The 27,845-nt window shown below is 47.6% G+C and overlaps 2 protein-coding genes across 10 annotated transcripts; both read left to right on the top strand.

Moving 5' to 3' along the window:
* The first annotated feature begins 31 nt into the window (after window positions 1-31).
* On the top strand, window positions 32-8,537 carry LOC128409206 (zinc finger protein 397-like). Of its 6 annotated transcripts, none has more exons than XM_053379469.1 (6): window positions 32-127; window positions 1,343-2,145; window positions 3,082-3,639; window positions 5,422-5,554; window positions 6,951-7,043; window positions 7,503-8,537. In XM_053379469.1, the coding sequence occupies exons 2-6, from the start codon at window positions 1,420-1,422 to the stop codon at window positions 8,417-8,419; spliced, it is 2,427 nt and encodes an 808-aa protein (XP_053235444.1). In that variant the 5' UTR covers window positions 32-127; window positions 1,343-1,419; the 3' UTR covers window positions 8,420-8,537. The 6 variants fall into 6 exon arrangements, with proteins under 6 accessions (XP_053235444.1, XP_053235441.1, XP_053235446.1 ...); XM_053379466.1 differs by having other exon boundaries at window positions 6,948-7,043; XM_053379468.1 differs by lacking the exon at window positions 32-127 and adding an exon at window positions 134-296 and having other exon boundaries at window positions 6,948-7,043.
* Window positions 8,538-12,821: 4,284 nt separating this feature from the next.
* Window positions 12,822-26,718, top strand: LOC128409245 (zinc finger and SCAN domain-containing protein 31-like). 4 transcript variants are annotated; one of them, XM_053379564.1, is made up of 5 exons: window positions 12,823-13,289; window positions 15,170-16,137; window positions 23,387-23,546; window positions 24,514-24,624; window positions 25,601-26,718. In XM_053379564.1, the coding sequence occupies exons 2-5, from the start codon at window positions 15,337-15,339 to the stop codon at window positions 26,092-26,094; spliced, it is 1,566 nt and encodes a 521-aa protein (XP_053235539.1). In that variant the 5' UTR covers window positions 12,823-13,289; window positions 15,170-15,336; the 3' UTR covers window positions 26,095-26,718. The 4 variants fall into 4 exon arrangements, with proteins under 4 accessions (XP_053235542.1, XP_053235539.1, XP_053235541.1 ...); XM_053379566.1 differs by having other exon boundaries at window positions 12,824-13,289; window positions 23,411-23,546; XM_053379565.1 differs by lacking the exon at window positions 12,823-13,289 and adding an exon at window positions 13,468-13,519.
* The last annotated feature ends 1,127 nt before the right edge of the window (window positions 26,719-27,845 follow it).

Here is a 27,845-nt window from a genome sequence, read left to right as displayed (position 1 = left end):
GGGGAGAGATGAGGATTTATGGGGCGGGGGGAGCAGGCAAAGGGTCTTTTCCTGTCGTGGGAGGAGGGGGCTCCTGGCAAGATCCTTTTTCCCTGCAAGAAGAAGAAAGTGTGTGCACCATGGAGGGGTGAGCAGGGAGCGGCTGCAGGGAGAGGGGGCGGAGGAAGAATGGGGCACCCCATAGCTCCCCCCTCCCCGCCCTTTGGATCCTGGCACAGCAGGATCCTTCCCACTCAGCTCCGTCTAGATCTGGAAAAGGAGGCAGGGCCCCTCTATGGAAGGAAGGAAATATATAGGTACAGATGCAGATCTATACATACCTAGGTAAAGTGGGTCATCTAGCATTGTATTGTCCACACTGGCTGGCAGCAGCTCTCCAGGGTTTCCGGCAGGGGGAATTCCCATTCACTATCAACATTCAGGAGATAGATAGATAGGTAGATAGATAGATCCTCTTGAATATGGTATACAGTGCTTTTTTCCTTTAAAAATGTTAAGGGATAATCTCATTTTGACTCCAGAAAATCACCATTTTATAGTTCAAATCAGGAAAAATACACTAAATGGACAAAAGTACATAGATTCACAAAATGTTTAGGGGTATGCCTGCATCCCTCCAGAAAAAAAGCACTCTGTGTGTGTGTGTGTGTGTGTGTACACCAAACGTGCCTGTTCACCCAGGCATTTGATGGCTGAAAAGAAGCTGCTCCTCACAGCCTTGAAATTATTATCTGATATGTGTGTGTGTGTGTGTGTAAAATCTGTGAGGGTGGCTCACATGTGACTCTTTAATAGTATTTTAGGTGTGCTTAGGTTGGTTTTTTTAGATGCTCAAAACGTTTTGATTGTTATCTTAGATTGTTTGCTGCTGTTTGTGGCCCCCAGGCTCCTTTGAAAGGAAAGGCGGAAATTTAATACATACAAAGAAGAAAAAGGGCCAGGGACCAGGACATTTTCACTGGGGTACAGTTGCAAAGGCTTCGTGCACACCACACATTTAAAGGACACTGTTTATCCCCCCCCCCACAAAAAAATAATCCTGGGAAATGTAGTTGGCATCCCTGCATAGCTACAGTTCCCAGCACTCCTAACAAACTACAGTTCCCAGGATTCTTGAGGGGAAGACAGGTGCTTTAAATGTATGGTGTGGACTTAGCCTTTCCCTTATTAGTAGGTGATAGTATTAAAACTACAAAAGAGTAAAAACAAATGCAGATTTTTTTCAGTATAACTTGCATGCAGTTACCATTTTTTTAGCATACGCAAGAGGCTGCAATATTAGAGCTCTCTGTTCTCTTGGGAATTCATTTTCTCTTTTGTTTCTACCCTTTTCATTCTCTAGGCAGAAACTCAGGATGCCTATCGATTTATTCTAGAATTGTCCGTAACATGCCCTTACGTTTGTGAAGACCCTCGAGAATGAAAATGGGGAATCAGGACACCACAGGCGACACGTTGCAGGAGGCGCCAGGGAGAAAAGGGAAAAGCACAGGTTTCCTCCAGGATGGGAGCATCAAGGAACTCTTACATAGGTTTCCAGGAGGGCAAGTGAAGCAGGAGCCAGGCGAGGAGGCGACAGAAGCCCCGTGGCAGGAGCTCCTGAAGAAAATGGAGTTGCCTCGGTCCGAGTGGGAGAAGCCACAGTTTCCCGAGGAGCTGTGGGACGATGCGAAGTGTTTCCTGGCCTCTTTCGAACGAGTGGCCAAAACCTGCCGGTGGCCCAGGAAAGAGTGGGCAGCCCGAATCCTGCCAGCCCTCATTCGAGATGCTGAGCAGGACTTCAGTGGGCTGGAAGGCAAAGACAAAGAGGATTATGGGAAAGTGAAGGCGGCCATCTTGAGAGCGGAGGCCAAGAACAGGGAAGAGCAACGTCAACGTTTCAGATGCTTCTGCTACCAGGAGGCCGAGGGGCCCAGAGGGACGTACCTACGGCTCCGGGGACTTTGCTATGGGTGGCTGAAGGTGGAGAGGCTCTCGAAGGAGCAGATCCTGGAGCTGCTGATCCTGGAGCAGTTCCTGGCCATCCTGCCGCCTGAGATGCAGACCTGGGTCAAAGAACAAGTTCCAGAGGCTTGTCCCCAGGCGGTGTTGCTCGCAGAGGATTTCCTGCTGAGGCCACGAGAGGCCAAGGGGCAGGAGAAACAGGTGACACCCATGGGTTGCAATGTTTGTGTGCGGCATAGAGCTATTTTTAAAATATTTCTTACTACTACATTACTACTGCCATAGTCGAAGGCAGTATGTTTCTGAATACCAGTTGCTTGAAGCCAAAAGTCATGTTTGTGGGCTTTCCTTGGGGTTGTCTGGCTAGCCATTGTGATAACAGGATAGAATCAAAGAACCGCAGAATTTTAGAGCTGGAAGTGACTACAGTGGTACCTCAGGTTAAGTACTTAATTCGTTCCAGAGGTCCGTTCTTAACCTGAAACGGTTCTTAACCTGAAGCACTTTAGCTAATGGGGCCTCCTGCTGCCGCCACGCGGCCAGAGCACTATTTCTGTTCTCATCCTGAAGCAAAGTTCTTAACCTGAAGCACTATTTCTGGGTTAGCGGAGTCTGTAACCTGAAGCGTATGTAACCCGAGGTACCACTGTACACGGGTCATCTAGTCCAGACCCCTGAAATACAGGAATCGTATGCCCGATGTGAGGACTCGAACCCGCATCCCTGGGATTAAGAGTCTCATGCTCTACTGACTGAGCTATTTAAGGATGATGGACTAGAGGGGTTACTGACATCCTCACCTTACTCAGAAGGGTTTCTTAATTACGTTTAATTGCATTGCCCCAAGGTCACCCAGTGAGCTTCGTCACTGAGTGACGATTTGAACTCTGGTCCTAGTCCATCACTCTAACCCAGTGTTTTCCAAACTTGACTCTCCAGCTGTTTTTGGACTACAATTCCCATCGTTCCTTGCCACTGGTCTTGCTAGCTAGGGACGATGGGAGTTGTAGTCCAAAAACAGCTGGAGCCCCAAGTTTGGAAAACACCGCCAAGCAACGATGGCTTTGACCCTTAGGTGAATTTCCTTTTTCATCGATATGGAGCCCCATGGCTTGAAATATCTGTTTTGATTGACAGAAGTCCCTGAAGATGGTTGAGTCTCCTCACTCAGGCTGGAAAATGCCACAGTGGTCGGAGGAGCCCGCGCCATGGGATGACATGAAGGTCTTCCTGGCCTCCTTTGAGCAAGTGGCCCAAGCCTGCCGGTGGCCCCCGGAAGAATGGGCAGCCCGGCTCCTGCCTGTCTTCAGAGGAGAAGCCGAGAGGACCTTTAGCAGCCTGGAGGCCGGAGACAAAGGGGATTATGGGAAGGTGAAGGCAGCCATTTTGCAACAGGACGCCATCAGGAGGGAGAAGAACCGCCAACACTTCAGGCACTTCTGCTACCAGGAGGCCGAGGGGCCGAGAGGGGCTTACTGTAGACTCCAGAAACTTTGTAGAGGGTGGCTGGCGGTCGAAGGACACACCAAGGAGCAGATCCTGGATCTGCTGGTCCTGGAGCAGTTTCTGGCTGTCCTGCCGCCGGAGATGCAGAGCTGGGTTGGGGGACAGGACCCGGAGACCTGCTCCCAGGCAGTGGCCCTGGCCGAGGAGTTCCTGCTGAGACGGCAAGAGTCCAAGACAGAGGAGAAACAGGTGAAACTATTTCCCTATGTGTGGCACAGGGCGAGGGATGTGAAGGAGAGAGAAGTATAGCTTGAGGTTGTTGATGGACTGCACCTTGTGCCTCGTTTTCCTTGGCTGTTATAATAGTAGTAGTAGTAATAATAATAATAATAATAATAATAATAATAATAATAATAATAATTATTATTATTTATACCCCGCCCATCTGGATGGGCTTCCCCAGCCACTCTGGGCGGCTTCCAACAAAATTTTAAAATACCGTAATACATCAAACATTAAAAGTTTCCCTAAACAGGGCTGCCTTCAGATGTCTTCTAAAAATCTGATAGTTGTTGTTCTCTTTGACATCTGGTGGGAGGGCGTTCCACAGGGCGGGCGCCACTACTGAGAAGGCCCTCTGCCTGGTTCCCTGTAACTTGGCTTCTCGCAGTGAGGGAACCGCCAGAAGGCCCTCGGCGCTGGACCTCAGTGTCCGGGCAGAACGATGGGGATGGAGACGCTCCTTCAGGTATACTGGGCCTTAGAGGCCATTTAGGGCTTTAAAGGTCAGCACCAACACTTTGAATTTTGCTTGGAAACGTACAGGGAGTCAATGTAGGTCTTTCAAGACCGGTGTTATGTGGTCTTGGCGGCCGCTCCCAGTCACCAGTCTAGCTGCCACATTCTGGATTAATTGTAGTTTCCAGGTCACCTTCAAAGGTAGCCCCACGTAGAGCGCATTGCAGTAGTCCAAGCAGGAGATAACCAGAGCATGCACCACTCTGGTGAGACAGTCTGTGGGCAGGTAAACAGCTGCCCTGGACACAGAATTGACCTGTGCCTCCATGGACAGCTGTGAGTCCAGAATGACTCCCAGCCTGCCCACCTGGTCCTTCAGGGGCACAGTTACCCCATTCAGGACCAGGGAGTCCTCCACACCCGCCCACCTCCTGTCCCCCAAAAACAGTACTTCTGTCTTGTCAGGATTCAACCTCAATCTGTTAGCCGCCATCCCCGAAGGCCAAGCTAGGTCCAACATTTCTTGTGGAAGCACCCAATGTTTTTTGCAGAAGCACCCAAGTCTGAAAGGATTGCTCTTACTCTTACTCTTAAGAATAAATAAGAATAGAAAAAAATTATTATAAATTAGTTTGGAGTTGCTATTTAACGCCAGTCAGATTAAATCAAATAAACAAGTAATATTCGGTTTTATTTTGGAGGGGATGCCAGGAAACCGGGAATTACGTTCACATGTGGTGGGGGTGTAAATATGCAAAAAATTTTTGCCAAAGGGTGTTTAAGGAGATAACAGAAATCACTGGGTTAAAGCTGACCGAAAGTCCTGAGGTAGCATTATCATCAATTTGCGATGGGGTGGAAGGTTCGCAGACCATGAAGGGCTTGCTCACAAATTTATTGACAGCTTACAAGTTATGATAGGCAGGAAGTGGAAGGGGCAAGCAGAATATAAAATGGAAGAATGGTATAAAGAGGTGTGGGATAAAGCTATTAATGATAAATTAACATGTGCCATTAAGGTAAGAGGGGAATACACAGGAGAAATGATTCTGAGGAGATATGGAAGGTGTTTGTAGAATTTGTACTGTTAAAACAGAAAGGGGTCAAACCACCACAGGAGGTGCTGAAATTTTGGGAGATTGGATAGTTCCAATGGAATGGTCTCGGGGGTGGGGTGCACATTTTTATTCTTATTTATTTAAGATTATTACTTTGTCAAAATAAAATAAAATAATTAAAAATTAAAAACTGGCTCCATAATGTAAAAAAAAGGATTGCTCTCTGCTGTTTCAGGTGGCGCTGGAGGAGGAGGAGGAGGAAGATGCAAATTTCTCGGATGCAGGGCAGTCTCCGTGGGACTCTGAAGAGGGGCACCTGTGTGTGGTAATCAAGCAGGAAGTTGAGGATGGAGAGGCCAGTCCGTGTGGTGAGGAGACATATGCCTTTCTTTGAGCTTGAGTCCTTGCTCCTCCATACTCCCAGGTCCCTGTTTGTAGGCTTCCCTTAGGTATCTGCTTGGCCACTGTGAGAACACGATGCTGAATTATGATGGGCCTCTGGTCTGATCCAGCCCTTTTCTAACATCCTTTTCCCGTTGCCAGTTCTGAATGGCTAAGATTCAACTGCCCATATAGAATATCCTATCATTATTCTTATTATCACTATTATTGTTATTATTATTATTATTAGAGTCTGAGGGTGTTAGCACTATGAGCAGGGCTCCGTTTTCTGATCACAGCACACAAGAGGGTCTGTAGGGAGAGAGGTGGTCTAGTCAATGTTATTCTTTCAAGAATAGTGGGAAAATATACAACAACAACAACAATTTATTATTTATACTCCACCCATCTGGCTTGGTTTCCCCAGCCACTCCCAACAGAATATTAAAAACACGATAAAACTTCAAACATTAAAAACTTCCCTAAACAGGGCTGCCTTCAGATGTCTTCTAAAAGTCAAGATAGTTGTTTATTTCCTTGACATCTGACAGGAGGGCGTTCCACAGGGTGGGTGCCACTACCGAGAAGGCCCTCTGCCTGGTTCCTTGTGGCTTCACTTCTCACAGTGAGGGAACCGCCAGGAGGCCCTCGGTGCTGGATCTCAGTGTCCGGGCTGAATGATTTTATTTCTACTATATATTTTATTTCTACTATATATTTTGGAAAGTTGTTTATCCTCTACCGATCTGGACACATTTGGATATCACAGCCAAATTTTGCACAAAATTCCTACAAGGACAGAGCAGGGTGTTGTGCCTGGACGCCATCTTGAATCAAGATGGCGGGCTGAACTTTTCAAAACGGAACCTTTTGCATTCCTGAGCAATGCCGGGTACACATGCTTCTAGTAAAGAAAAATAAAATAAGATTAAACTGCCAATCCAGTCAGCCTGTGTTACATGGAATTGGGGGAGCGCCATCTTTTCCTCATCTGCACTTCTCTGCCCACTTATCCTACTGAACGCAACAGGTCCCCGCGCTGAGTAGACATGTACAAGACTGCACCCTTAATTTGGTTTTAGGCACTACTTGAATACTCTCAGCTTTTTATTCCATTGTTGTTTGTTGTTGTTTCTCGGGCTGTGTGCACACCATACATTTAAAACTCGTTTCCCCCTCTCCAAATCATCCTGGGAACTGTAGTTTATATCTCTCGCAGAGCTACAATGCCCAGCACCCTTCACAAACTACACTTCCTGTGTGCTTCATTGTATTTCATGTTTTACCACTGCTTTCTGCCTTGAGCTCTCTTGGCAGAAGAAAAGATGAGATACAAAAGTTTTAAATTAATAAAATGAAGGCATTTCTCTTCCTCCGAAGAAGACTGGGCTGTGAGAGGAATCGTGGTGGATGAAGGCCTCAAGGTGGAAGGCAGTCTGAGGTGTTCTCCAGGAGAATTTCAAGAGCTGGCTGAGAGTTGTTTATTTGTTTATATATTTCTAAAAGCAATGATACCGCTTAGCAGAATAAAAATATCTAAGCAGGTTATGTAGGGATCTCCATTGTTGTGTTTACTGGGCACACGGCACCTTCGAGCCGCCGCTCACCTGCCACCCTCTTTCCCACTTCCTTCCAGGCTGGGAAAAGATTTAAACTTCTTCACCCATCCCAGTGCCATGTCCCATTTGATATTTTCACCACTGCAAGCCAAACTGGTGGGTTCAGGGGGCAGGTTAGGCCCCTGTGCTGAGCATTACCCACCTCTGGTTCCAGCCAATAAAAGTTGTTAAGGGTGGGAAATTTGTGGCCTTCGAGAAATGGTTGGGCTTTGCCTCTCATCAACCCAGTATAGCCAAAAGGGAAATAATGGGTCCAATAACTGTTCCAGATAACCAGTACTTCCATTGGGTAAGATTTCTCTCTTTCTCCCACCAGTAGATATGTGCAAGACTGAAAATGAGGAGGAACCAAGAAAAGCGTCTTTGGAAAGATTTGAGGATGCCGGGAATACGTGCCCCGTGTGTGGGAAAAACTTCAGCTGCAAATCGGACCTTAACAGACATCAGAGAACCCACACAGGAGAGAAACCATTTCGATGCTTTGAGTGCGGGAAGAGCTTCAGTCGGGGCGACTACCTTATTTTGCACCAAAGGCTTCACAGAGGGGAGAAACCCTATAAGTGCTCAGAGTGCGGGAAGGGCTTCTATCGAAGCACGCGCCTTATTTCACATAAGAGAATCCACCTAGCAGAGAAGCTGTATAAATGCTCCGGCTGCAGCAAGAGCTTCTGTGACCAGTCCAGACTTATGCAACATAAGAGGACGCAGCACTCAAGCGAGAGGCCGTATAAATGTTCAGAGTGCGGAAAGAGCTTCATTCGGAAAGCACACCTTACTAGACATCAAAGAATCCACACAGGCAAGGTACTATACAAATGCTTAGAGTGTGACAGGAGCTTCAGTTGTAGCAAGCATCTTATTTCACACCAAAGAATCCACACTGGAGAGAAGCCGCATAAATGCCCAGCGTGTGGGAAGAGCTTTAATTTCAGCGGGAACCTTACTTCACACCTGAGAATGCATACAGGAGAGAAACCATTTGAATGCTCCGAGTGCGGGAAGACTTTCAGTCGAAGTGCCCACCTCACCTTACATCAGAGAACCCACACGGGGGAGAAGCCATACAGCTGCCTGGAGTGCGGAAAGAGCTTCAGTCAGAGCAGCAACCTTACTTCCCACCAGAGAATCCACACAGGGGAGAAGCCTTATAAATGCTCAGTGTGTGACAAGAGCTTTGGCCGGGGTGACTCTCTTATTTCCCATCAAAAAACCCACGTGGCAGAAACCATATAAGTGCCCAGAGTGTGGAAAGAGCTTTTTGCCAAAAGCACGCACCTTATTTCACACAAGAAAATTCACAGGCGAGGGAGGAACCGCAGGAAAAATGCTGTGCCGTCAACGCTTGGAACTGGGAAAAAAGACAACTCTTGCTACACCACAAAGAATGCACAACTCTGAAAACCATCTGCTTGTTCTCATTTGCTCCACTGAAACATACATAGTGAATAAAATTAGAAAAGGTTTATCAACGGATATAACCTTTATTATAGTGTTGAGCAGAGCTTTCCAGACTTTTCACGTTGGTGACACACTTTTTAGACATGCATCCTTTCGTGACACAGTAATTCAGTTTTGTTAGCAAACTGGAGGTTAAACTAACCCCTTTCCAGCCCCGGGAGGCGTGTGGGGAACGTTTGTGCAACACAACTACACACCACAGCTGACTCACTGAAATATCGCAACACACAGTTTGGAAAGCTCTGGTACAGAGAGAGACAGGACTAGTTTTTGCCTTTCCCAAGGTCTCTTGGAAGCCAAAGAGACACTATATTGCGGCCTAAAGTGATTTGAATTGGGTCATCTGAAATCCTTAGTTGGGGGGCAAGCCTTCAGTTGACTGTCCAAACTAGATTTGGGCCTTCTGTCCTGGAAACTGAGAACACTGTCATGGAACAAGGAGGCATATCGACAGTTACTGAGGGTAGGGTGGGCGGGGACCAATATTACAAAGTTCAGGTATCTTTGTGAAAGAGCTTTGCAAGTACGGCACATTAAACAGGTTTTAACGAAGTACGATTAGCCTTGTTCTTGTTGATAGCTGTTAGTGTGGTGATCTGAAGAGTCTACAAGTTTGGGAGGCTCATAAAGGTGAGCTCCCATTGCTCTGTCCCAGCTCCTGCCAAGCTAGCAGTTTGAAAGCACACCAGTGCAAGCAGATAAATAGGTACCACTGCGGCGGGAAGTAAACGGCATTTTCATGTACTCTGGTTTCTGTCTCGGTGTTCCATTAAGCCAGAAGCGGTTTAGTCATGCTGGCCAAATGACCTGGAAAGCTGTCTGTGGACAAACGCCGGCTCCCTTGGCCTGAAAGCGAGATGAGCGCCGCAACCCCATAGTCGCCTTTGACTGGACTTAGCCGTCCAGGGGTCCTTTACCTTTACCAATCCTTGGAATATCGAGGTAGGAAAAGACTCCTGGAGAGAATTCCTCGGGAGCCACAATCTCTCCTAACATTTTCCTTGAGGAGTCTGGAGAACTCGAAAGCTTCCTTAATGCTTCGTGACATTTTTGATTGGTCCTAATAAAAAAGTATCGCTCAGTTGTGGATTTTGGAGTTTTCTCCCAAACAAAAGTTATTTCTCTTACCTTCATTCCTACATTTTCACTCCCCGCCACCACCCAGAATCCTGTTTCTGTCTTGGTGTTGTCTGGTAACATCTGGTGAGCAACAATTCTCTGTCCCTGACTTAAAAGAGTGGCATAAGATGTGTTGTGGAATACCTCTGATGAGACCCTGGGGAGCAGCTGTCAGTCAGAGTTGGCATCACTAGGCTAGATGGAGCAATGGCCTGGCTCTGTGTAAGGCAGTGGCAGATGTAACACACCATATGTACCATCCGTTTAAATTCTGTTTGTCAGCGTGCCACTCGAACTCAGGAGTTAATAATGATAGCAATGCTATAAAGCAGAAATAAAGGAGACAGAAAGGGCAGGAAAATCAGTTCGGAAGGTTGTAGGACTAACTTAGGCACACTAATTCCAATGGGTCTACTCTTAAGTAGAAGTTAGTTGGCTGCCACCCAGTACAGTTGCCAACTTTTTTTGGCTGCAGACTGACCCAGTGCCATTGACATTTTAGGCATTGACTGCATACCTTTAAAACACCTTGATACGGATTTTTTAAAAGAAATATTTTATTTCCATTTTTAAAACAATATTCTTATATATTCACATCGGACTCCCCCCATTGGTTTCCAATTTTTCCGTTTTTCTAATCCATTTTATCTCATTTTTTACCTTAACTCACATTATCTGTGTTGCAACAATCCCACTAACATTTTTAAAACAAACAAACAAATTTCTTTCCAGTAGCACCTTAAAGACCAACTAAGTTAGTTCTTGGTATGAGCTTTCGTGTGCATGCACACTTCTTCAGATACACTAGTTTACACTAGATACATTTGTTTGTTTGTTTGTTTTGAGTATGGCAGACCAACACGGCTACCTTTCTGTAACATTTTTAAGTATACACAGTGGTCTTTAAGATATTCTACAAACTTTTTCCACTTTTGACTGGATTTCTTGTCATCTTGATGCCTGATCCTGACGGTCATCTTTGCCATTTCGGCATAGTCCATCATCTTGGTTACATGATACTGTTTTAAACTGTCCCGCATTGCAGGGGGTTGGAATAGATGACCCTCGGGGTTCCCTTCCAACAATACTATGATTCCATATTGCAGCTTCTTCCCCAAAAAGTATGGGAGCTGTGGTTTGCTAAGGGAGCTGTTAGCAAACCTCTGTTCCCTTCCTGGAGCTACATGGCTGCTTAAAACAGTATGATGCTGCTTTAAATATGTAGTGCAGGGTATATTTATTGAAAATGTGCATACTTTCCTTATCCATTGTTTCTAAGAAGTTATGTTGGTCGAATCTGTATTTTGCTATACTGAAAACTAATAGAAATATTTGGAGAATATACAGTGGTACCTAGGGATGCAAACGGGATCCATTCCGGAGCCCCATTGCATCCTGAAGCGAACACAACCCACGTCCACGCATGCATGGGCCGCATTCCGCCGCTTCCGTGCATGTGTGTGATGTCATTTTTACTGCACATGCGCGCGCAGCGAAACCTGGAAGTAACGCGCTCCGTTACTTCCAGGTCGCCATGGAGCGCAACCTGAAAATACTTAACTTGAAGCACATTTATCCCGAGGCATAACTGTATATATATTTTCCTATTATATTATTGAAATATACTCAGAGTTGCAAAGTGATTTCATGCTCTTTATTCAGCTCATAGTGGTGAGGAGGAATGAATGAAAGTCCCCTCAAAGTATCTGCTTTATATACATTATTTACACAATGGGCTGCACATGATTGGCTAATTCCGGAATTCTACTGTAAGCCAATCAGGTTGTGGATTCACTTCTATCTGAAGCATGATTGGGTAGTTCCTGCCAACCAATCATACTGCTGCATTGTTCTAGGACCAATCAGACCGCTGCATTCTGAATCCTATTGTTCTAGGACCAATCAGACTGCTGCCTTTTGGATCCTATTGTTCTAGGACCAATCAGACTGCTGCAGTTTGGATCCTATTCAACCCAGTACATAACACCCCTCCCCTCTAAGTTCCAGTCCTGCCCGGGAGGTCGCATTCATAGTCCTCGAGGTACGCCGGCGGCCTACGTGTGCGTTGCGGCCTGGGGTGTTCCCTGGTTCAGGTTCTGGCTCGTGTTCCAAGGATGCTGGCTGTGATGGGGCTGTTTGGTCTGGCGCAACCGGCTCGCTCAGTCGTGGTTCTGGTTCCGGTGTCCTTTCGGCCTCGCAGGTCCTCTCTGTATTTACTGTTTCTGCCTCTCCTGCTGGCCCCTCCTGCTCTATGGGCCTCACTGCCCCTCTGTTCCCTTGGGACTCCTCTGCCCTTTCCTCCTCCTGGTTTTCTGCTGCCTTTTGGATCCTATTGTTCTAGGACCAATCAGACTGCTGCATTCTGAATCCTATTGTTCTAGGACCAATCAGACTGCTGCCTTTTGGATCCTATTGTTCTAGGACCAATCAGACTGCTGCATTCTGAATCCTATTGTTCTAGGACCAATCAGACTGCTGCCTTTTGGATCCTATTGTTCTAGGACCAATCAGACTGCTGCAGTTTGGATCCTATTCAACTCAGTACATAACAATTATATTATATTCAGTGCTTTTTCTGCGGGGACACGGGTACTCACACCCCTAAACATTTTGTGAATCTAATGGGAGAAGAAACTTAAAAATTTCAAAAATTTAGTTTTTTCTCTAGCATGGTGAACCATCAGTTTCATTGCTATCCCCGATGGGGGGCTCATTTCCAGTCACGGTGCTTCCTCAGTCTCAGACGGAATGAGAGTACCCCTAAACTTTTTTTTTTTAGAAAATAAAGCACTATATATTTATATTTTCTCATATTATATATATATATATATACCGGAGGTGAGCCCCCAGTCTCCCTCCAACCTGTCTCAGCACAGAGCTCCTGGGGCCTGATCTCCTTCAAACAAAGGGAATTTCTATTTTTGCCCTCTTCCCCCTTCCTAACCCCTATTTCAACCCCCCCCCCCGCCCTACCTATTCGATTTGCTCCAAGCTTTGCAGCAGGGCGGGAGATGTGATGTCATTTCCTGCCAGGCCCGCAATGCATCCTGGGACTTGTATTATAGTTCCTTGTTGCTGTGAACTACCATTCCCAAGGAAGCTTTTGCAAAGTGCCTGCCTCGGACGTCCCCTTTTAAAGCAGCCGCGGCTATTTTAATAATGATAATTGTTATTCATTTATTTTTTTAAGCCAATGCACAAGGCAAGGGAAAGAGAGAGGAGGGTGCAGACCCGGGATTTGGAAGAGAGGAGCTGAGCAGGCGCCTCGCTCGGGCTGCAGAAAGTCACGCACGCCGAGCAGCAGTTTTTGCAGGGCGTTTTCTTCCGCGTAAAGCCACAAAGGATCGGGCCGCCAGGAGATCGGCTGCTGGCTTTGCTCTGGAAGGGCAGCGAGACGCATCTCCGGGGTCTGTGCCGGGAGAAAGAAGGAATTTATATTCACTTTCCTCCCCCAAGACACGTTGTTGTTTTGGGGTCTGGGGATCTCTCCTTGCGGGGAGGAAGGAGCACGTGGCTTTGGATCTGAGTGAGTCCAGAAGGGGTCGATCCTGCACGTCTAGGAGAACCAGGAACAGGCGGGGGTGGGGGTGGGATGGCTGAAGGGCAATATGGGATATCCCATATATATATATATATATATATATATATATATATATATATATATAATTTATAAACCACCTTTTATCTTCCAAACAGCTCAAGGTGGTCTCCGTGGTTCTCCTCTTCCCCATTTCATCTTCACAACAACCCTGTGAGGTAGGTTAGGCTGAGATGCAGCGACTGGCCCAAGGTCACCCAGTGAGCCGCATGGCTGAGTGGGGATTCGAACCCAGCTCTCCCAGGTCCTAGTCCAGCACTCTAACCATTACACCACACGGGCTTCGCTGTGTCTCGAAGCTGAAATCCCAGGGTGGCAGAACTGGAGGAGAGGACCAGAGTTCGAATCCCTACTCAGCCGCGAAGCTACCTAAGTTACCTTGGGCCAGTCGCTGGGGTGCCTTGAATGATGGTTCTGGTGCTGTGGGCGACACTGGCTTCCATCCCTCTTCCTTCCTTCCTTCCTCTCCCTCGTCTGATGCCCTCTCGCATCTCTGCCTCCCAAAAGCTTGCACAGTTTTTTCCTGCAGCAGCCCTGGCACAAGCTCTGCAGGCAAATGGTGCCTCTGGGGCTGGCCAGGGGGTGCTTCCCAGGCCTCTGTGGGGCAGTGTGAGGAGGCACCTCTCTTTGGGGCAGTGGGGGCAGCTCACCACGGCAACCCGGAAGTACCAGAAAGTTCCAGGTTTCGCCGCATGCACAGATGTGCAAATTGACATCACGTGCATGCGCAGAAGCGGCAAATCACAACCTGCGCATGCGCAGACGTGCCACTACAGGTTGCGTTCTATTCATGTTGCGAACGGGCCTCTGGAACAGATCCCGTTCACAACCAGAGGTGCCACCGTTGTTGGTCAAGGGAGCTGTGGACGTAAAAAGGTTGCAAACCCCAGAGGAAAAGTCAGCTAGGAGCTGTGTAAACAAACAACCAAACTGTAGCAGGTAGAGCACGGGACTCTTGATCTCAAGGGTCCTGTGTTCGAGTCCCTTGTTGAGCAAAAGATTCCTGAATAGCAGGGGATTGAACTAGATGTCCCTCGCAATTCTATGGTTCTATATTTGCTGGGAGCGAAGCCCCACCGTGTTCAATGGATTCTGCTCTCTAGTAAAAACCTAGGAAGCTGTCTACTACTGAGCACATCTGGCTCAATATTGGCAACACGGACTGGCATCAGTTCTCTGTTGTTTCAGGCAGGGAGCCTGTCCCAGATCTGCCTGGAGTTGACAGGATTTGAACCTGGGACCCTTTGAAGCAGGACCGTTGAGCTACAGGCCTCCCCCAATCCTCTAGCACCATATCAGCGTTGTATGGGCACAGGGGCGACTTGCTTCATATTGTGCATAGTCTCTTCCTTTTTTATATATATACATATAATTTTTATTTTTATTTTTAACATATCATTTTCAACAGTAATTAAACATACTTTTACATCTTATTCAAATTTTTGACTTCCATCAATCCTGTCTGAAAATTTTCCAACCTAATCTCTCAGTATGCATTTCTTATCTTCCCTGTTACATTTCAAACTCATAACCAATATCTCTTTTTCTACTTTGTAACACTTTGTATATTTCTCCTTACAAAACTTCTTGTAGTCCTACTAGCGTAATTTGTTGATTACAGTTGCTCTTCAAATAATTCATATACTTCTTCCAATCTTCTGTAAATCTCTGGTCCCGCAGGTTTCAAATCCTTCCTGTCATTTTGTCCAATTCTGCATAGTCCATTAATTTCGTCTGCCATTCTTCTTTCGTCGGAAGTGCATAGTCTCTTCCAATCCTGAAATCACCCTCTTTTTATTTCCCCGCAGGGAGAAATCTCCTGAGCTCTGCAGCTCAGCCTGGCCAAACTGTGACTAAAGAAAGTCAGATGTTGGATGCTGAGCGGTCCATCGGCCCAGCATCATTTGCGACCGGCCCTTGGGAGATTGCATCTCAGAGCTAGGTGAATTTAGTTCCTTGCAAGAGAGAGAACAACATGGCTGCCGACCAGGGACCCAAGTCGGGATTTGGCTTCCGGCTCGCACCTGCTCTGGAACTCCCCAAGAACAAAGCAGGGGGTCAGGATCCGGCCTGCCCCGGAGCAGGAATCGGGAAGCCACCACGTGTGCTTCAGGCTGGAAGCATCTGGGGCTTCCTCCACAAAATCCCAGTGGACCAGGTGAAACCAGAACCAGGAGAGGCCACCCTTCAGCGCTGGGAAACCCAGTGGCAGGAGTTCCTGAGGAAAATCGAGTCTCATCCTTCCTCAGCCTGGGGGCTCCCACAGTTACCAGTGGAGCCCACGCCCTGGGAGGACACGGAGGGGTTTTTGGCCTCCTTTGAGCAAGTGGCCGAAGCCTGCCGGTGGCCCCGGGACGAGTGGGTGGCCCGCCTCCAGCCGGCCCTCAGCGGAGAAGCCGAGTGGGCCTTTCGAAGCCTGGAGGCCGGAGACAGAGAGGATTATGGGAAAGTGAAGGCAGCCATCTTGCGCGGGGACACCATGAGCAGGGAGGAGCAGCGCCAGCGCTTCCGGCGCTTCTGCTACCAAGAGGCCGAGGGGCCGCGAGGGGCCTACGGCCAGCTCCAAAAACTTTGCCAGGGGTGGCTGAAGGTCAAGAGGCGCTCGAAGGAGCAGATCCTGGAGCTGCTGATCCTGGAGCAGTTCCTGACCATCCTGCCGCCGGAGATGCAGAGGTGGGTCAGGGGACAGGACCCAGAAAGCTGCTCGCAGGCGGTGGCCCTGGCCGAGGAGTTCCTGCAGATGCAGCAAGCGGCCTCTCGGAGCCAGGAGCAGCAGGTGAGGCGTGGCATGTGGCCCATGGCAATCTTGGGGTAGGAGAGGAACCGAGCGCATGTTGGAGCCAGTGGGGGGTATGTGCTATTATGCTCAGGTTCCCGCTTGTGGCCTTCGCATGGCGCATCTGGTTGGCCACTGCAAGAACAGGATGATGGAGGAGACACTCTGCTTCTTACGACCTTCACACCATTGTGTGAATTTCAGAAGATGCTAAGAGGGGAGGGTTTGTACATGGGGCAGGCAAAATGCTAAAACCCTTGAATCTGCTGGTGTCTTCCTCTTGTGCTTGAGTAGTACTGTTTTGCCTGGGTGAGGATCAGCCCACAGAAACCGAGTTTGCTATTAGAACTGTAGAGTTGGAAGGGACCACAAGGGTCATCTAGTCCAACCCCCTGCAATGCAGGAATATTTCTCGAACCCGCGACCCTGAGATTAAGAGTTGTGCTCTACCATCTGAACTGTCTTGAGCCCTATTCTGTAAGCCACCCAGAGTGGTTGGGGAAACCCAGCCAGATGGGCAGGGTATAAATAATAAAAATTATTATCATTATTATTATTAAATATTAGGGGTATTTGAGCACACACTCACTCCTTTTCACTATTGGATACTCTTCTTTTTTAAAAAACAAACAAATTTTGTTTCTATTAATTTTTTGCATAACATAATGCAAGTGATGAATCAGAAACACAGAAATGCAAGCCAAATTAATTGTAACACAGTCAAATAAAGCAGAATGGGTCTCATTTGGTTTGCTAGGTAGACACAAATGGAGCTGGGACCCAGCAATTCCAAAACTCCTGCTGCCTGGGAAGTTAGACTGAGAAAAAGGACAGAATGTTAAATTCTGCCACCATTTTCATCATTTAAAAAAAATAAAAATCAGAGAAACGGCAAAAGTGATTTGCGTCACAAGGAAAAGCACGCATGCCGTTGCTGTCTGTTGATGTGAATTTTTTATGGGGCAAAATTTAAATGAACCATATAAAATACAGTGGTGCCTCGGGTTACAAACAATTCGGGTTACAAACGCTTCAGGTTATAGATTCCGCTAACCCGGAAGTAGTACCTCAGGTTAAGAACTTTACCTCAGGGTGAGAACAGAAATCTCGTGGCGGTGGCGGGAGGCCCCATTAGCTAAAGTGGTACCTCAGGTTAAGAACAGTTTTAGGTTAAGAACGGACCTCCAGAACGAATTAAGTTCTTAACCTGAGGTACCACTGTAAATGAATTGGGAAAAGGAAGAGGAGAAAGGGTTTCTGGAGGGGGGTGTTGTGGTCTAGGTTCGAAAGCAGGCAGCTTCATGGAGAACAAGGCTATGAACAGCTACCGCAGGAGGGGAAGGTGCCATTGCACTCGGATCCTGCCCACAAATGTCTCATGGGCGTCTGGTTGGCCACTGAGAATAGGATGCTGGACTCGATGGGCAGCCGGCTTGATCTGGTTGGCCTCTTCTTGTGTCCTTAAGTGCAACGAGGCCCTCCAGAAGTTTGTCAGAGTAGACGTTAAGTTTTGCAACTTCCTCTGAGTCACGGACGAAGGGAAGGAAGAGGCAGTGTACCGGGGCAAACTGTATCGGGCTCTCTGTGGCCCTTGGTCAGCTTCTGAGACTGGGCCACGTGCCAGATGTCAGGGAAGAGTTAGAGTTAGAAGATTCCAGTTTCCCAGAGGGAGAAAGCATTCCCCAAGGGGGGGAGGAGAGCAGTGAATCTAATAGAAGAGAGCAACAGGAACAACAGGGAGGGACCGGCTGTTCCCAGGAAAGGCAAGGCTTAAGTTCTAGCTCAGATTCGGAGGAGGGGAGATACAAGCCAGCTCTAGCCAGGAGGTTAGAAAAAAGAGCGGGAAAGCGAAGGGAAGGGCGCCTTCGCCATTTTGAGGGTGGCTGGTCACGGAGAAGCAGAGCTCAGAAGGTATCTGAAAGAAGTGACTCTGAGGAATAATATTTAAGAACCGTTTATAAGAAGGTTTTGTTAATACGCAATAAAAAGTTTTATAAAAGAACAAGAAGCATTTGTGTGGTGATCTGAAGAGGACAACGACCAGTCCTGACAGAATACCTTCTGCTCTGCGCCTCTTCACTGTAAGTAAAGAAGAAGCCAAAATGGAGGGAGCTGTGGCGCCAGTTGGGCAAGGAGAAACCCCAGCGCTCCAGCTAACATTACAGGACTTATGGCAACAGAACTTACAGTTGAAAAGTCAAGTCGACGTACTATCAGCAGCATTGGGAGAACATAGAGCCATGTTGCAAGCGACGCAGGGAGATAGAGTGAGTAAAACATTTACTGTACGTCCGCGTAGCTTCAAGGGAGAAAGCTCTGAATACATGGCTTTCAAGACAGAAATTTCTTACATAATAGAGATAAAGGATAAAGAATTTCAATCTGAGCAAGAGAAGGTTGCTTATGTGATTAATTTATTGGAAGGGAGGGCTAAGGACTGTGTTATACCCCTAATATCTAGGAGGGATGCCGCCCTAGGAAATCTACAAATTTTTCTGCAGTATCTAGACACGATTTTCTTAGACCCAGCACATGAAACAACCACAGCTAGGCAGCTGTTGAGAATGAGACAAGGAAAGGACACTGTGGGAGTTTATTGGTCCAACTTTAGTTTGCTGGTGCAGAAATTAAAATGGGATCTGAATTCCCCAGCAGTTGCAGCCCTTTTTAGGGAAGGACTGAATAATGAGATTTTAGACCAATTGGCCCAAATGCCAGAACCTAGTTCCTTGGACTCTCTGGTCCGAACATGCCTGCAATTGAGCCTACGCGTGGAACGGAGGGCTAGTGAAAAGAAGGAACAATGGCGAGCACGGTGGCGGGAAAACAAGATTATTGAAAGTACAGAGAGCAGAGCGGGCAACATGACAGGACGAGAGTGGCCAAAGTCCATGGAATTAGGAGCAGCCAGACCCCTCCCAGTGACTACCACTTCCATAGTAAGAGGAAATGCAGGAAGAGACACAAGACGTTGCTTCATCTGTGGAAAACCAGGGCATCTAGCACGACAATGTCGCAATCGTAAAGGATGGGAGTCTCTATCTGGAGCAGACATGAGAGAAGAAAATTGCCCGAAGGAACTGCATCAGGGAAACGAATGTCCCCGGCTGGAAATGGGAGCTTGCAGCCGGGTGGAGAAGCAATAGAAGGCTCTCACGCGGAACCACCTATCCCAGGACTAACGGTGAAGGTGCAACTACAACTACCCAATGGACATAGGGTCCAGGTAGAGGCGCTGTTAGACTCAGGAGCGTCAGCAGATTTCATAGATCAGAAATTGGTACAGGAACACAAAATCGCTTTGTTACCTTTGAATTTCCCACTGCGAGTGAAAACAATCGACGGCAGACCGCTACTGTCAGGAGAAGTGACTTACGAGACTCCACCAATGAGAATGGATATGGGTCATCACTCAGAGACCAGGGCATTTCATGTGACCAAACTAGCTGGGCACCCAATGGTGCTGGGCATGAGTTGGCTCAATCGTCACAATCCGGTGATTACCTGGCATCAAAGGTCTTTGGTTTTTGGTTCAATCTATTGTATGACACATTGTTTGGGGGAAAAGGGAAAAATCTCAGTGGAAGTAATGGGAACAGAGGTGGAAGGGAAGTTGATGGGGAATGAAAGTGAGATTCCGTCACAATATATTGCTTATCGGGATGTTTTTTGTGAAAAAGAAGCGGATAAACTTCCGCCACATAGGCCCTATGATTGCAAGATAGATCTGGTCCCTGGGGCACAGTTGCCACCAAACAAGATATATGTCATGTCGGAAGTAGAATCTGCAGCACTGAGGGAGTTCCTGCAAAAGAATTTGCAGAGAGGTTTTATTAGAGAGTCCACGGCCTCGGGGGGGTGCTCCTGTCTTTTTTGTCAAAAAGAAAGGGGAGGAAGGGGCACCGAGATTAGTATGTGACTTCAGAATCCTTAACAGCCAAATGAAGCCTCGCGTGTGCCCACTGCCACGTATAGATGACCTCTTAGAAAGAGTAAGGTCAGCCAAAGTCTTTACCAAGCTTGATCTACGAGGAGCATATAATCTGATAAGGGTCAGAGAAGGGGATGAGTGGAAAACCAGTTTTTGTACTAAGTATGGTGCATTTGAATTCTTGGTAATGCCTTTTGGCTTACAAAATGGCTCAGGGGTATTTCAAACCTTCATCAATCACGTCTTAGCAGGTATACTGGATCAGTTCTGTGTCTCTTATTTAGATGACCTCTTAATATATAGTGAAAGTATGGAGGAACACGTAAAACATGTCACGCAGGTGTTAGAGAGATTGAGGACCAACAGGTTATATGTGAAGTTAGAGAAGTGTAAGTTCCACACACAAAAGGTGGAGTTCCTGGGATATTGCATTTCCCACAAAGGGGTGCACATGGACCCCAGTAAAGTTCAGGCAGTGGTGGAATGGGAGGCACCTAAAACTAAGAAAGATCTACAGAGGTTTTTAGGATTTGCTAATTTCTATCGTAAATTCATAGGTAATTACTCCAAAATCACAACACCACTGACTGATTGTCTAAGAGGGAAGGGCCCATTCAGATGGTCTGAGGAAGCACAGAAGGCCTTTGATAAATTAAAGGCGGTGTTTGCTTCAGAAAAATATCTTATGCACCTAGATCCAAGTAAACGTATGAAGGTAGAAACTGATGCCTCTGATAGGGCTATTGGGGCCATTCTGCTGCAACAGGACAAGGAAGGGGACTGGAGACCCTGTGCATTCTACTCTAGAAAATTAAATCAATCAGAACAAAACTACACCATATTTGATAAGGAACTTTTAGCTGTGCATGCTGCCTTTAAAGTGTGGAGACATTTTTTGGAAGGGGTGTCACATCAGGTGGTGGTACAAACAGATCATAAGAATTTAGAGTATTGGAGAACTGCTAGACAGCTAAACCAAAGGCAAATTAGGTGGGCGGAGTTTTTTGCTGGGTTTAATTTTAGGATTGAGTACATATCTGGGCATCAAAATGTTCGTGCAGACGCGCTATCGCGCAAACCTGAGTATATGGAAGGGGAAGCACCTCCCAAGTTGTGAGAAATGCTGAGATCGGATCAGTGGGGGTGTGCAGCCGTAGTAGTGGATGGCAGGGAATTCCAGCAGTTGACAGTAACAGATGAGTTTGCACAAAAGAAAATGGAGGAACTGAGAAAAGGTAGAGGGGAAGAGGAAGGTTTCAAGGAAAAAGGTGGATTGTTGTACAGGAGAGGGATGCTGTATGTACCTGCAGGTGAATTAAGAGGTAAAGTGTTGAGGCAACATCATGATAACCCGACTGCAGGACATTTTGGTAGAGAAAAAACCCTGTATCAGATAACACGGCAGTTCTGGTGGCCAAAGTTGAGGGAGGAGGTAACGCAATATGTAAGAGGTTGTGAAGTATGTCAACGAGCTAAGGCACCTAGAGCAGCTCCCGCAGGGTTGTTGCAACCTATGCCCACGCCGGGAAGGCCTTGGGATGTGGTGTCTATGGATTTTATAACGGATCTACCATCATCACATAGGCAAACAGTGATCTTTGTGGTGGTTGACATGCTAACCAAGATGGCGCATTTCATACCATGTGCCAAAATTCTGACCGCGCAGGAAACTGCAAAGATGTTTTTAGATAATATTTTTAGGTTGCATGGTATGCCATCACAAATCATTTCAGATAGAGGGGCCCAATTTACATCACAATTTTGGAGAAGGTTAATGCAGTTACTAGATGTGGAGCTAAGCCTCACGTCGGCGAGACACCCGCAAACCAATGGGGAAGCTGAAAGAACGAATGCAACACTACAACAATATCTGAGGTGTTATGCTGGTTATCAGCAAAGCGGGTGGTTAGAGAAGTTGAGTCTAGCAGAGTTTGCGTATAATAATGCACTGCATGTGTCTACGGGCAGAGCCCCATTTGTGGCAAACTATGGCTTGCACCCAAGGGCATTCCCAGGTCAAGAGGAGCAGTTAGCAGTACCAGCAGCAGAACAAATGATAGAGGAGTTGAGGTGCATTCATGAGATATTGAAAGAGGATTTGGAAGAAGCTAAAGAGGCTTACAAGAAAGCTGCAGACAAGCACCGGCGAGTTGGGGAAGAAATCCAAGTAGGGAGCTGGGTATGGCTGTCTACCAAGGGACTACCAGTACGAGGGAGGTGTAAAAAGCTAGAACCAAGGAGATTGGGACCTTTCCAAGTAAAGGCTCAAATTAACCCAGTTGCTTTCAAGCTTCATTTACCTGAAAATATGAGAATACACCCTGTATTTCATAGATCTTTATTGTCAGTGTTTGTACCAGCGCATAAGTATCAAATTTCAAGGGAACCACCTCCTTTCCCCACCATGATGGGGGAAGAGGAGGCTGAAGTGGAAGAGATATTAGACTCGAGAATAAGTAGGAGGAAATTACAGTATTTGGTTGCATGGAAAGGGTTAGATGAGTCTGAGAACTCATGGGAACCAACAGAAAAAATTAACGTTCCGGAATTGCAGAGAGAATTTCATAGAAAATATCCCCACAAGCCAAAACCCCATAACTGGCATCTTCAAGAAATTTTTGAAGAGACAGATAGCGAGCAAGAGGAGTTCATAGGGTTCGGTCCTTCAGAAACAGAGGAGAGCGAGGAGGAGGAAGGGGGGCTTAGGGGAGGGGGTGCTGTCAGGGAAGAGTTAGAGTTAGAAGATTCCAGTTTCCCAGAGGGAGAAAGCATTCCCCAAGGGGGGGAGGAGAGCAGTGAATTGAAGAGAAGGGAGCAACAGGAACAACAGGGAGGGACTGGCTGTTCCCAGGAAAGGCAAGGGTTCAGTTCTAGCTCAGATTGGGAGGAGGGGAGATACAAGCCAGCTCTAGCCAGGAGGTTAGAAAAAAGAGCGGGAAAGCGAAGGGAAGGGCGCCTTCGCCATTTTGAGAGTGGCTGGTCATGGAGAAGCAGAGCTCAGAAGGTATCTGAAAGAAGTGACTCTGAGGAAGAATATTTAAGAAGCGTTTATGAGAAGGTTTTGTTAATACGCAATAAAAAGTTTTATAAAAGAACAAGAAGCATTTGTGTGGTGATCTGAAGAGGACAACAACCAGTCCTGACACCAGAGACAGCCTCTTAATGTAAAATCAGAGGACATTTCCCAGGCTCCTGCCACAGGTCCTCAACCACATGCCACTCTTCAGGAAGAAATTTGAAATTGGTGAGATGTGAATAGGAAAAACTCCCCCACCCCTAAAAAACCACAGCATGCCTTTTCTCCTTATTTCCTAAAAGGCTCCATCCTTGCTGTTTTTCCAGGCTGTGGCAGAAGTGGTCGCCCCACTTCCAGCAGAAGAACAGGCTCTGTCTGGTGCCAAGGAGTTGAGGAGGCCCAAGCAGGAACTTGATGGTGGAGCAGTTGGCTCCCTCATGGACCGAGACGCCAGCCAACTGGGTAAGACTTCCTCAGTCCTTGGTTTTGCCTAGGGCTTCTTCCACTCACAGAAAGCCTGGCATCTTGGACAGGAAAACGCGGTTGGTCCAGTACGATTTGTTCGATGTACAGTGGTACCTCGGGTTACAGATACTTCAGGTTACAGACTCCACTAACTCAGAAATAGTACATCAGGTTAAGAACTTTGCTTCAGGATGAGAATAGAAATCGTGTGGTGGAAGCACGGCGGCAGTGGGAGGCCCCATTAGCTAAAGTGGTACCTCAGGTTAAGAACAGTTTCAGGTTAAGAACGAACCTTCAGAACGAATTAATTTCTTAACCACTGTATTATTACCGGAAGCAAGTTCCTAGAGGAGCTTACGGTGACCGATATTAACATGGTCCCTGCCCGTCAGGTTTAGGAATCCAAAAGTCACGACACAAAAGGAAAAGAGATGGGGCAGGAGGAGGGGAAAGCGATGGCGAAAGCAGGCACCAGTTCTCGGCTGCAAATTTCTTGTGTTTTTCAGGGGGTAAACGTTGACAACATAATCATTATAGAGTGCTTTCCCCAAACCTCCACCTGTTTCTCCTCCTTCTCAAGTGAGACTTCTGCTGGTGAAGCCCAGTGGTTGACCTCCCAGCAAACATTTTTTTGAAGTGTCTAGTTAGACTATGGAACTCTCTCCCACCAGAGTCAGTGATGACCAACCTAGATAGCTGTGAAAGAGGATGAGACAAGTTCAGGACTGTCAATCAGTTGCTACTAGCCACAACGACTGGTCTGCCTCCACGGCTGGAGGCACTTCTGAGCACCAGTTCCTGGAAACCAGAGGAGGGGAGATGGCTCTTGTGGTCGAATCCTGCTTGTGGGTTTTCCACAGGCTTCTGGTTGGCCACTGTGGGAGCAGGATGCTGAGCTAGATGGGCCATTGGCCTGATCCAGCAGGCTTTTCTTACGTTCAGTATCGTCTCCCTTTGTCTCCAGAAGAGAACAGCACCATCAAGTGTTTTCAGCTAGGAGGTCCTCGCTCAGAAGACGTGCTTCAGATCTCGCCAGGAGGATCCCGAGAGAGCCTCTCCTTCCCAGCGGAGATTGGTGAGAAGGGGGAACCTTGAGACTGATTTGCCATAGATCTGGGGGGAACCTTACAGGAGAATGCGTTTGGCGCAAGGGGGACGTTGTAATGATGAAAGGGCCACAGCAGGGATGGGGAACATGCTGGCGGACTCCTGCTCCCATCAGCCCCTGCTAGCATGGCCTGATGGCCAAGGATGATGGGAGTTGTAGTCCGGTGACACGCAGAGCAGTGGCTGGTGAGTTTCATTAGGCCTGGTAGGGTAGAAAGCAGGAAGACCTGTAAGTGCTAAAGCAGTTCCATCAAAATATTAAAATAAACACCCTCATCAAAACAGTACAGCAGCTAGAAGCAGCTGTTAAAGAAGGAAACTTGGATCAGGAGATTGAGGAAACATTTGTCTACACAGGTATGTCCTCAAGAGCCGGTGGAATGCCAATACTGATGGCACCTCTTCTCATGTATAAATATTTCTTTTTTACAATTTAGAATATTCATTTAAATAACCTTAAAATATCAATGACTTCCTTTTTTCCCTTTCCATGGTTCATTTTGCATACCATAAATCCCTGCATATTTTATATCAGCTAAACCATTCAGTATTCTATTATTACCGCTCCCTCTTGTGGGGCGCAGATTCCATCAGAACTTATTTACACTGTTGAATTTATCTTAATGCTGCCAATGTTTTCAAGTGCACGTAATTTCCTCCCATATATTCAATAAACATTTTCCGATCTCCAAACGCATGTTCTTCTTGTTCTCTTATTCCCTAAGTTAGGTCTGCAAGCTGTGCATATTCCATCAGTCTAAGTTGCCATTCTTCTTCTTTGCTCGTTTTCCATTTTGGTGCTAACGAAACACGGGCCGCAGTAGCGGCATATACAAATAACCTTTTTTGACACCTCTACCAGCAGGACCCCCCTTTATCTTTGTCTTTTATCTTTTCGCTATTTCCGAGATTCCCATTTGACAAAGATTTCCTCTCTGTTCCAGGAGGTGCTAGGCTGGTGCACGAGCAGGGCGGGGAACTTTTGGGGGCTCCCCCGACAAAATCGGGACGTTGGAACGAAGAAGGAATCTGCAGCCCACAAGAGGGAGCGGAGAGGTGGGCCAAAGACTCGGCGCAGGGGTGGAAGATGAACCCAACGGCTATTCCAGCCGGCGACCTTTGCCAAACACTGGCTCCACAAAGACTGCACAAAGGAGCGGGAAGCAGACAGTGCCCTCTGTGCGGGAAAGTTTTCACGACACAATCCAGCGTCAAGAGACACCTGAGAATCCACACAGGGGAGAGGCCGTATAAATGCTCCTATTGCGGGAAGACCTTTAACCAGAGAGTAATCCTAACGAACCACGAGAAAATCCACACGGAGCGGAGATCGTCCCAAGGCTCCGACGGTGGGGAAGGCTTCAGGAAAGAAGCCAGCATCCCTGGAAATCAGAGAATATATTTGGTTACTAGTGATGACGACGCTATACCCTGCTAGGGAGGCGGCCCGTATCCCATTTATGGGCTTCCCATTGGTTGGCCACTGTGGCAGACAAGATGTTGGACTAGAGAGGCACTGAAGCCTAGTACGCCTTACGGCACCACCATGAGGAGTAATGCATTTACTGCAGTGTAAGCTTTTGTGAGACTGGAATCCACCCAGAAAAAACCCCCACAATAACTTGATTGAGCCTTTAAGGTGGCAAAATACTTCCCCCCTCGTTTTTGCAACAGCGGCTGGAGGGAGGAATGTGAAAATTCTCCATTGTACAGTGGGGTGGTTTCGATAGCACAGCCCTCTGTGCTCCTTCCAGAAAAGTCAGAGGGCGTCAGGGACCCACAGGACAATGACGACTGGGGAATGTGGGGGCTGGAGTCTGACTCGGGAGAGGGGGGACAGTGGTTTGTGGGGATCTGCACCAGCCAGGAGGCAAGAGTCGGAGGAAGGGGAAGTGTTGGGAGTTGGAGCACGGGATGTTTCGGGAGGAGAAAGAAGCGGGGGGCTGGGAACTTCCACACCCTCTCCTGCGTCACTGTCCCCCAGAACCAGGAGGGGATTGAAAGGAGAGGAGCAGAGGAAATTGCAGGCATAGTCTCCAGCTGCGTGCATGCAAGCAATTGGGGGAAGTAGTAGAGACATCACCTTGCCAACAAAGGTCCGTATAGTTAAAGCCATGGTTTTCCCAGTAGTGATATATGGAAGTGAGAGCTGGACCATAAAGAAGGCTGATCGTCGAAGAATTGATGCTTTTGAATTATGGTGCTGGAGGAGACTCTTGAGAGTCCCATGGACTGCAAGAAGATCAAACCTATCCATTCTTAAGGAAATCAGCCCTGAGTGCTCACTGGAAGGACAGATCGTGAGGCTGAGGCTCCAATACTTTGGCCACCTCATGAGAAGAGAAGACTCCCTGGAAAAGACCCTGATGTTGGGAAAGATGGAGGGCACAAGGAGAAGGGGACGACAGAGGACGAGATGGCTGGATAGTGTCTTCGAAGCTACCAGCATGAGTTTGACCAAACTGCGGGAGGCAGTGGAAGACAGGAGTGCCTGGCGAGCTCTGGTCCAGGGGGTCACAAAGAGTCGGACACGACTAAACGACTAAACAACAACAACAACATAAACTGGTGGAGGGGAACTGGTTTTGCAACTGCTCCTTGAAATAGCTGCCTAACCATTAGACTGGGGTGCACAGGTGTCCAGAGCTGTAGAAGCGACTGTGTTATCATTGACAATAAATACTTAACTATCGCCGTATGCATTCCTGGGCTGGAAAGTGCCCTTGACAGAGGGAGGTGCTGCCCCTTGGGGCTGGTGGGGTGGACTGAAGGGAGCCTGGCAGTAGGTGGCGCCGGAGAGCCAACCGATTCTGGTTTTGCCCAAGGGGCGACCCCGAGACTCAGGCGGAGGAAGTGGGCGGGCAGTGCCACCCTCTGGACGGGTTGCAGGTAAGAAGGCAGCAGGCTGCGGGCAGAGTAAAGTTGGGGCAGTGGCCCCGTCCACCCAAACGGACCAGCATCCTCTGGGATGATCAGAGCTCGAGGACATATTCCAGCCAGGCAAAAACACTCAAGGAGAGTTTGGCCTCTGTGCCTTAGCTGCTCCCCCCAACAACGTGGTTAGATAAATATTTTGTTGGAACGTTCTCCTAAACCAGTGTTTCCCAAACTTGGGTCTCCAGCTGTTTGTGGACTACAATCCCCATCGTCCCTGACCACTGGTCCTGCTAGCTAGGGATGCTAGGAGTT

The sequence above is a fragment of the Podarcis raffonei genome, chromosome 2 (genome assembly GCF_027172205.1).
Source record: "Podarcis raffonei isolate rPodRaf1 chromosome 2, rPodRaf1.pri, whole genome shotgun sequence".
Taxonomy (NCBI): domain Eukaryota; kingdom Metazoa; phylum Chordata; class Lepidosauria; order Squamata; family Lacertidae; genus Podarcis; species Podarcis raffonei.
Note: the sequence above shows the minus strand (reverse complement) of the source record. Positions and strands in the feature narration are given on the sequence as shown.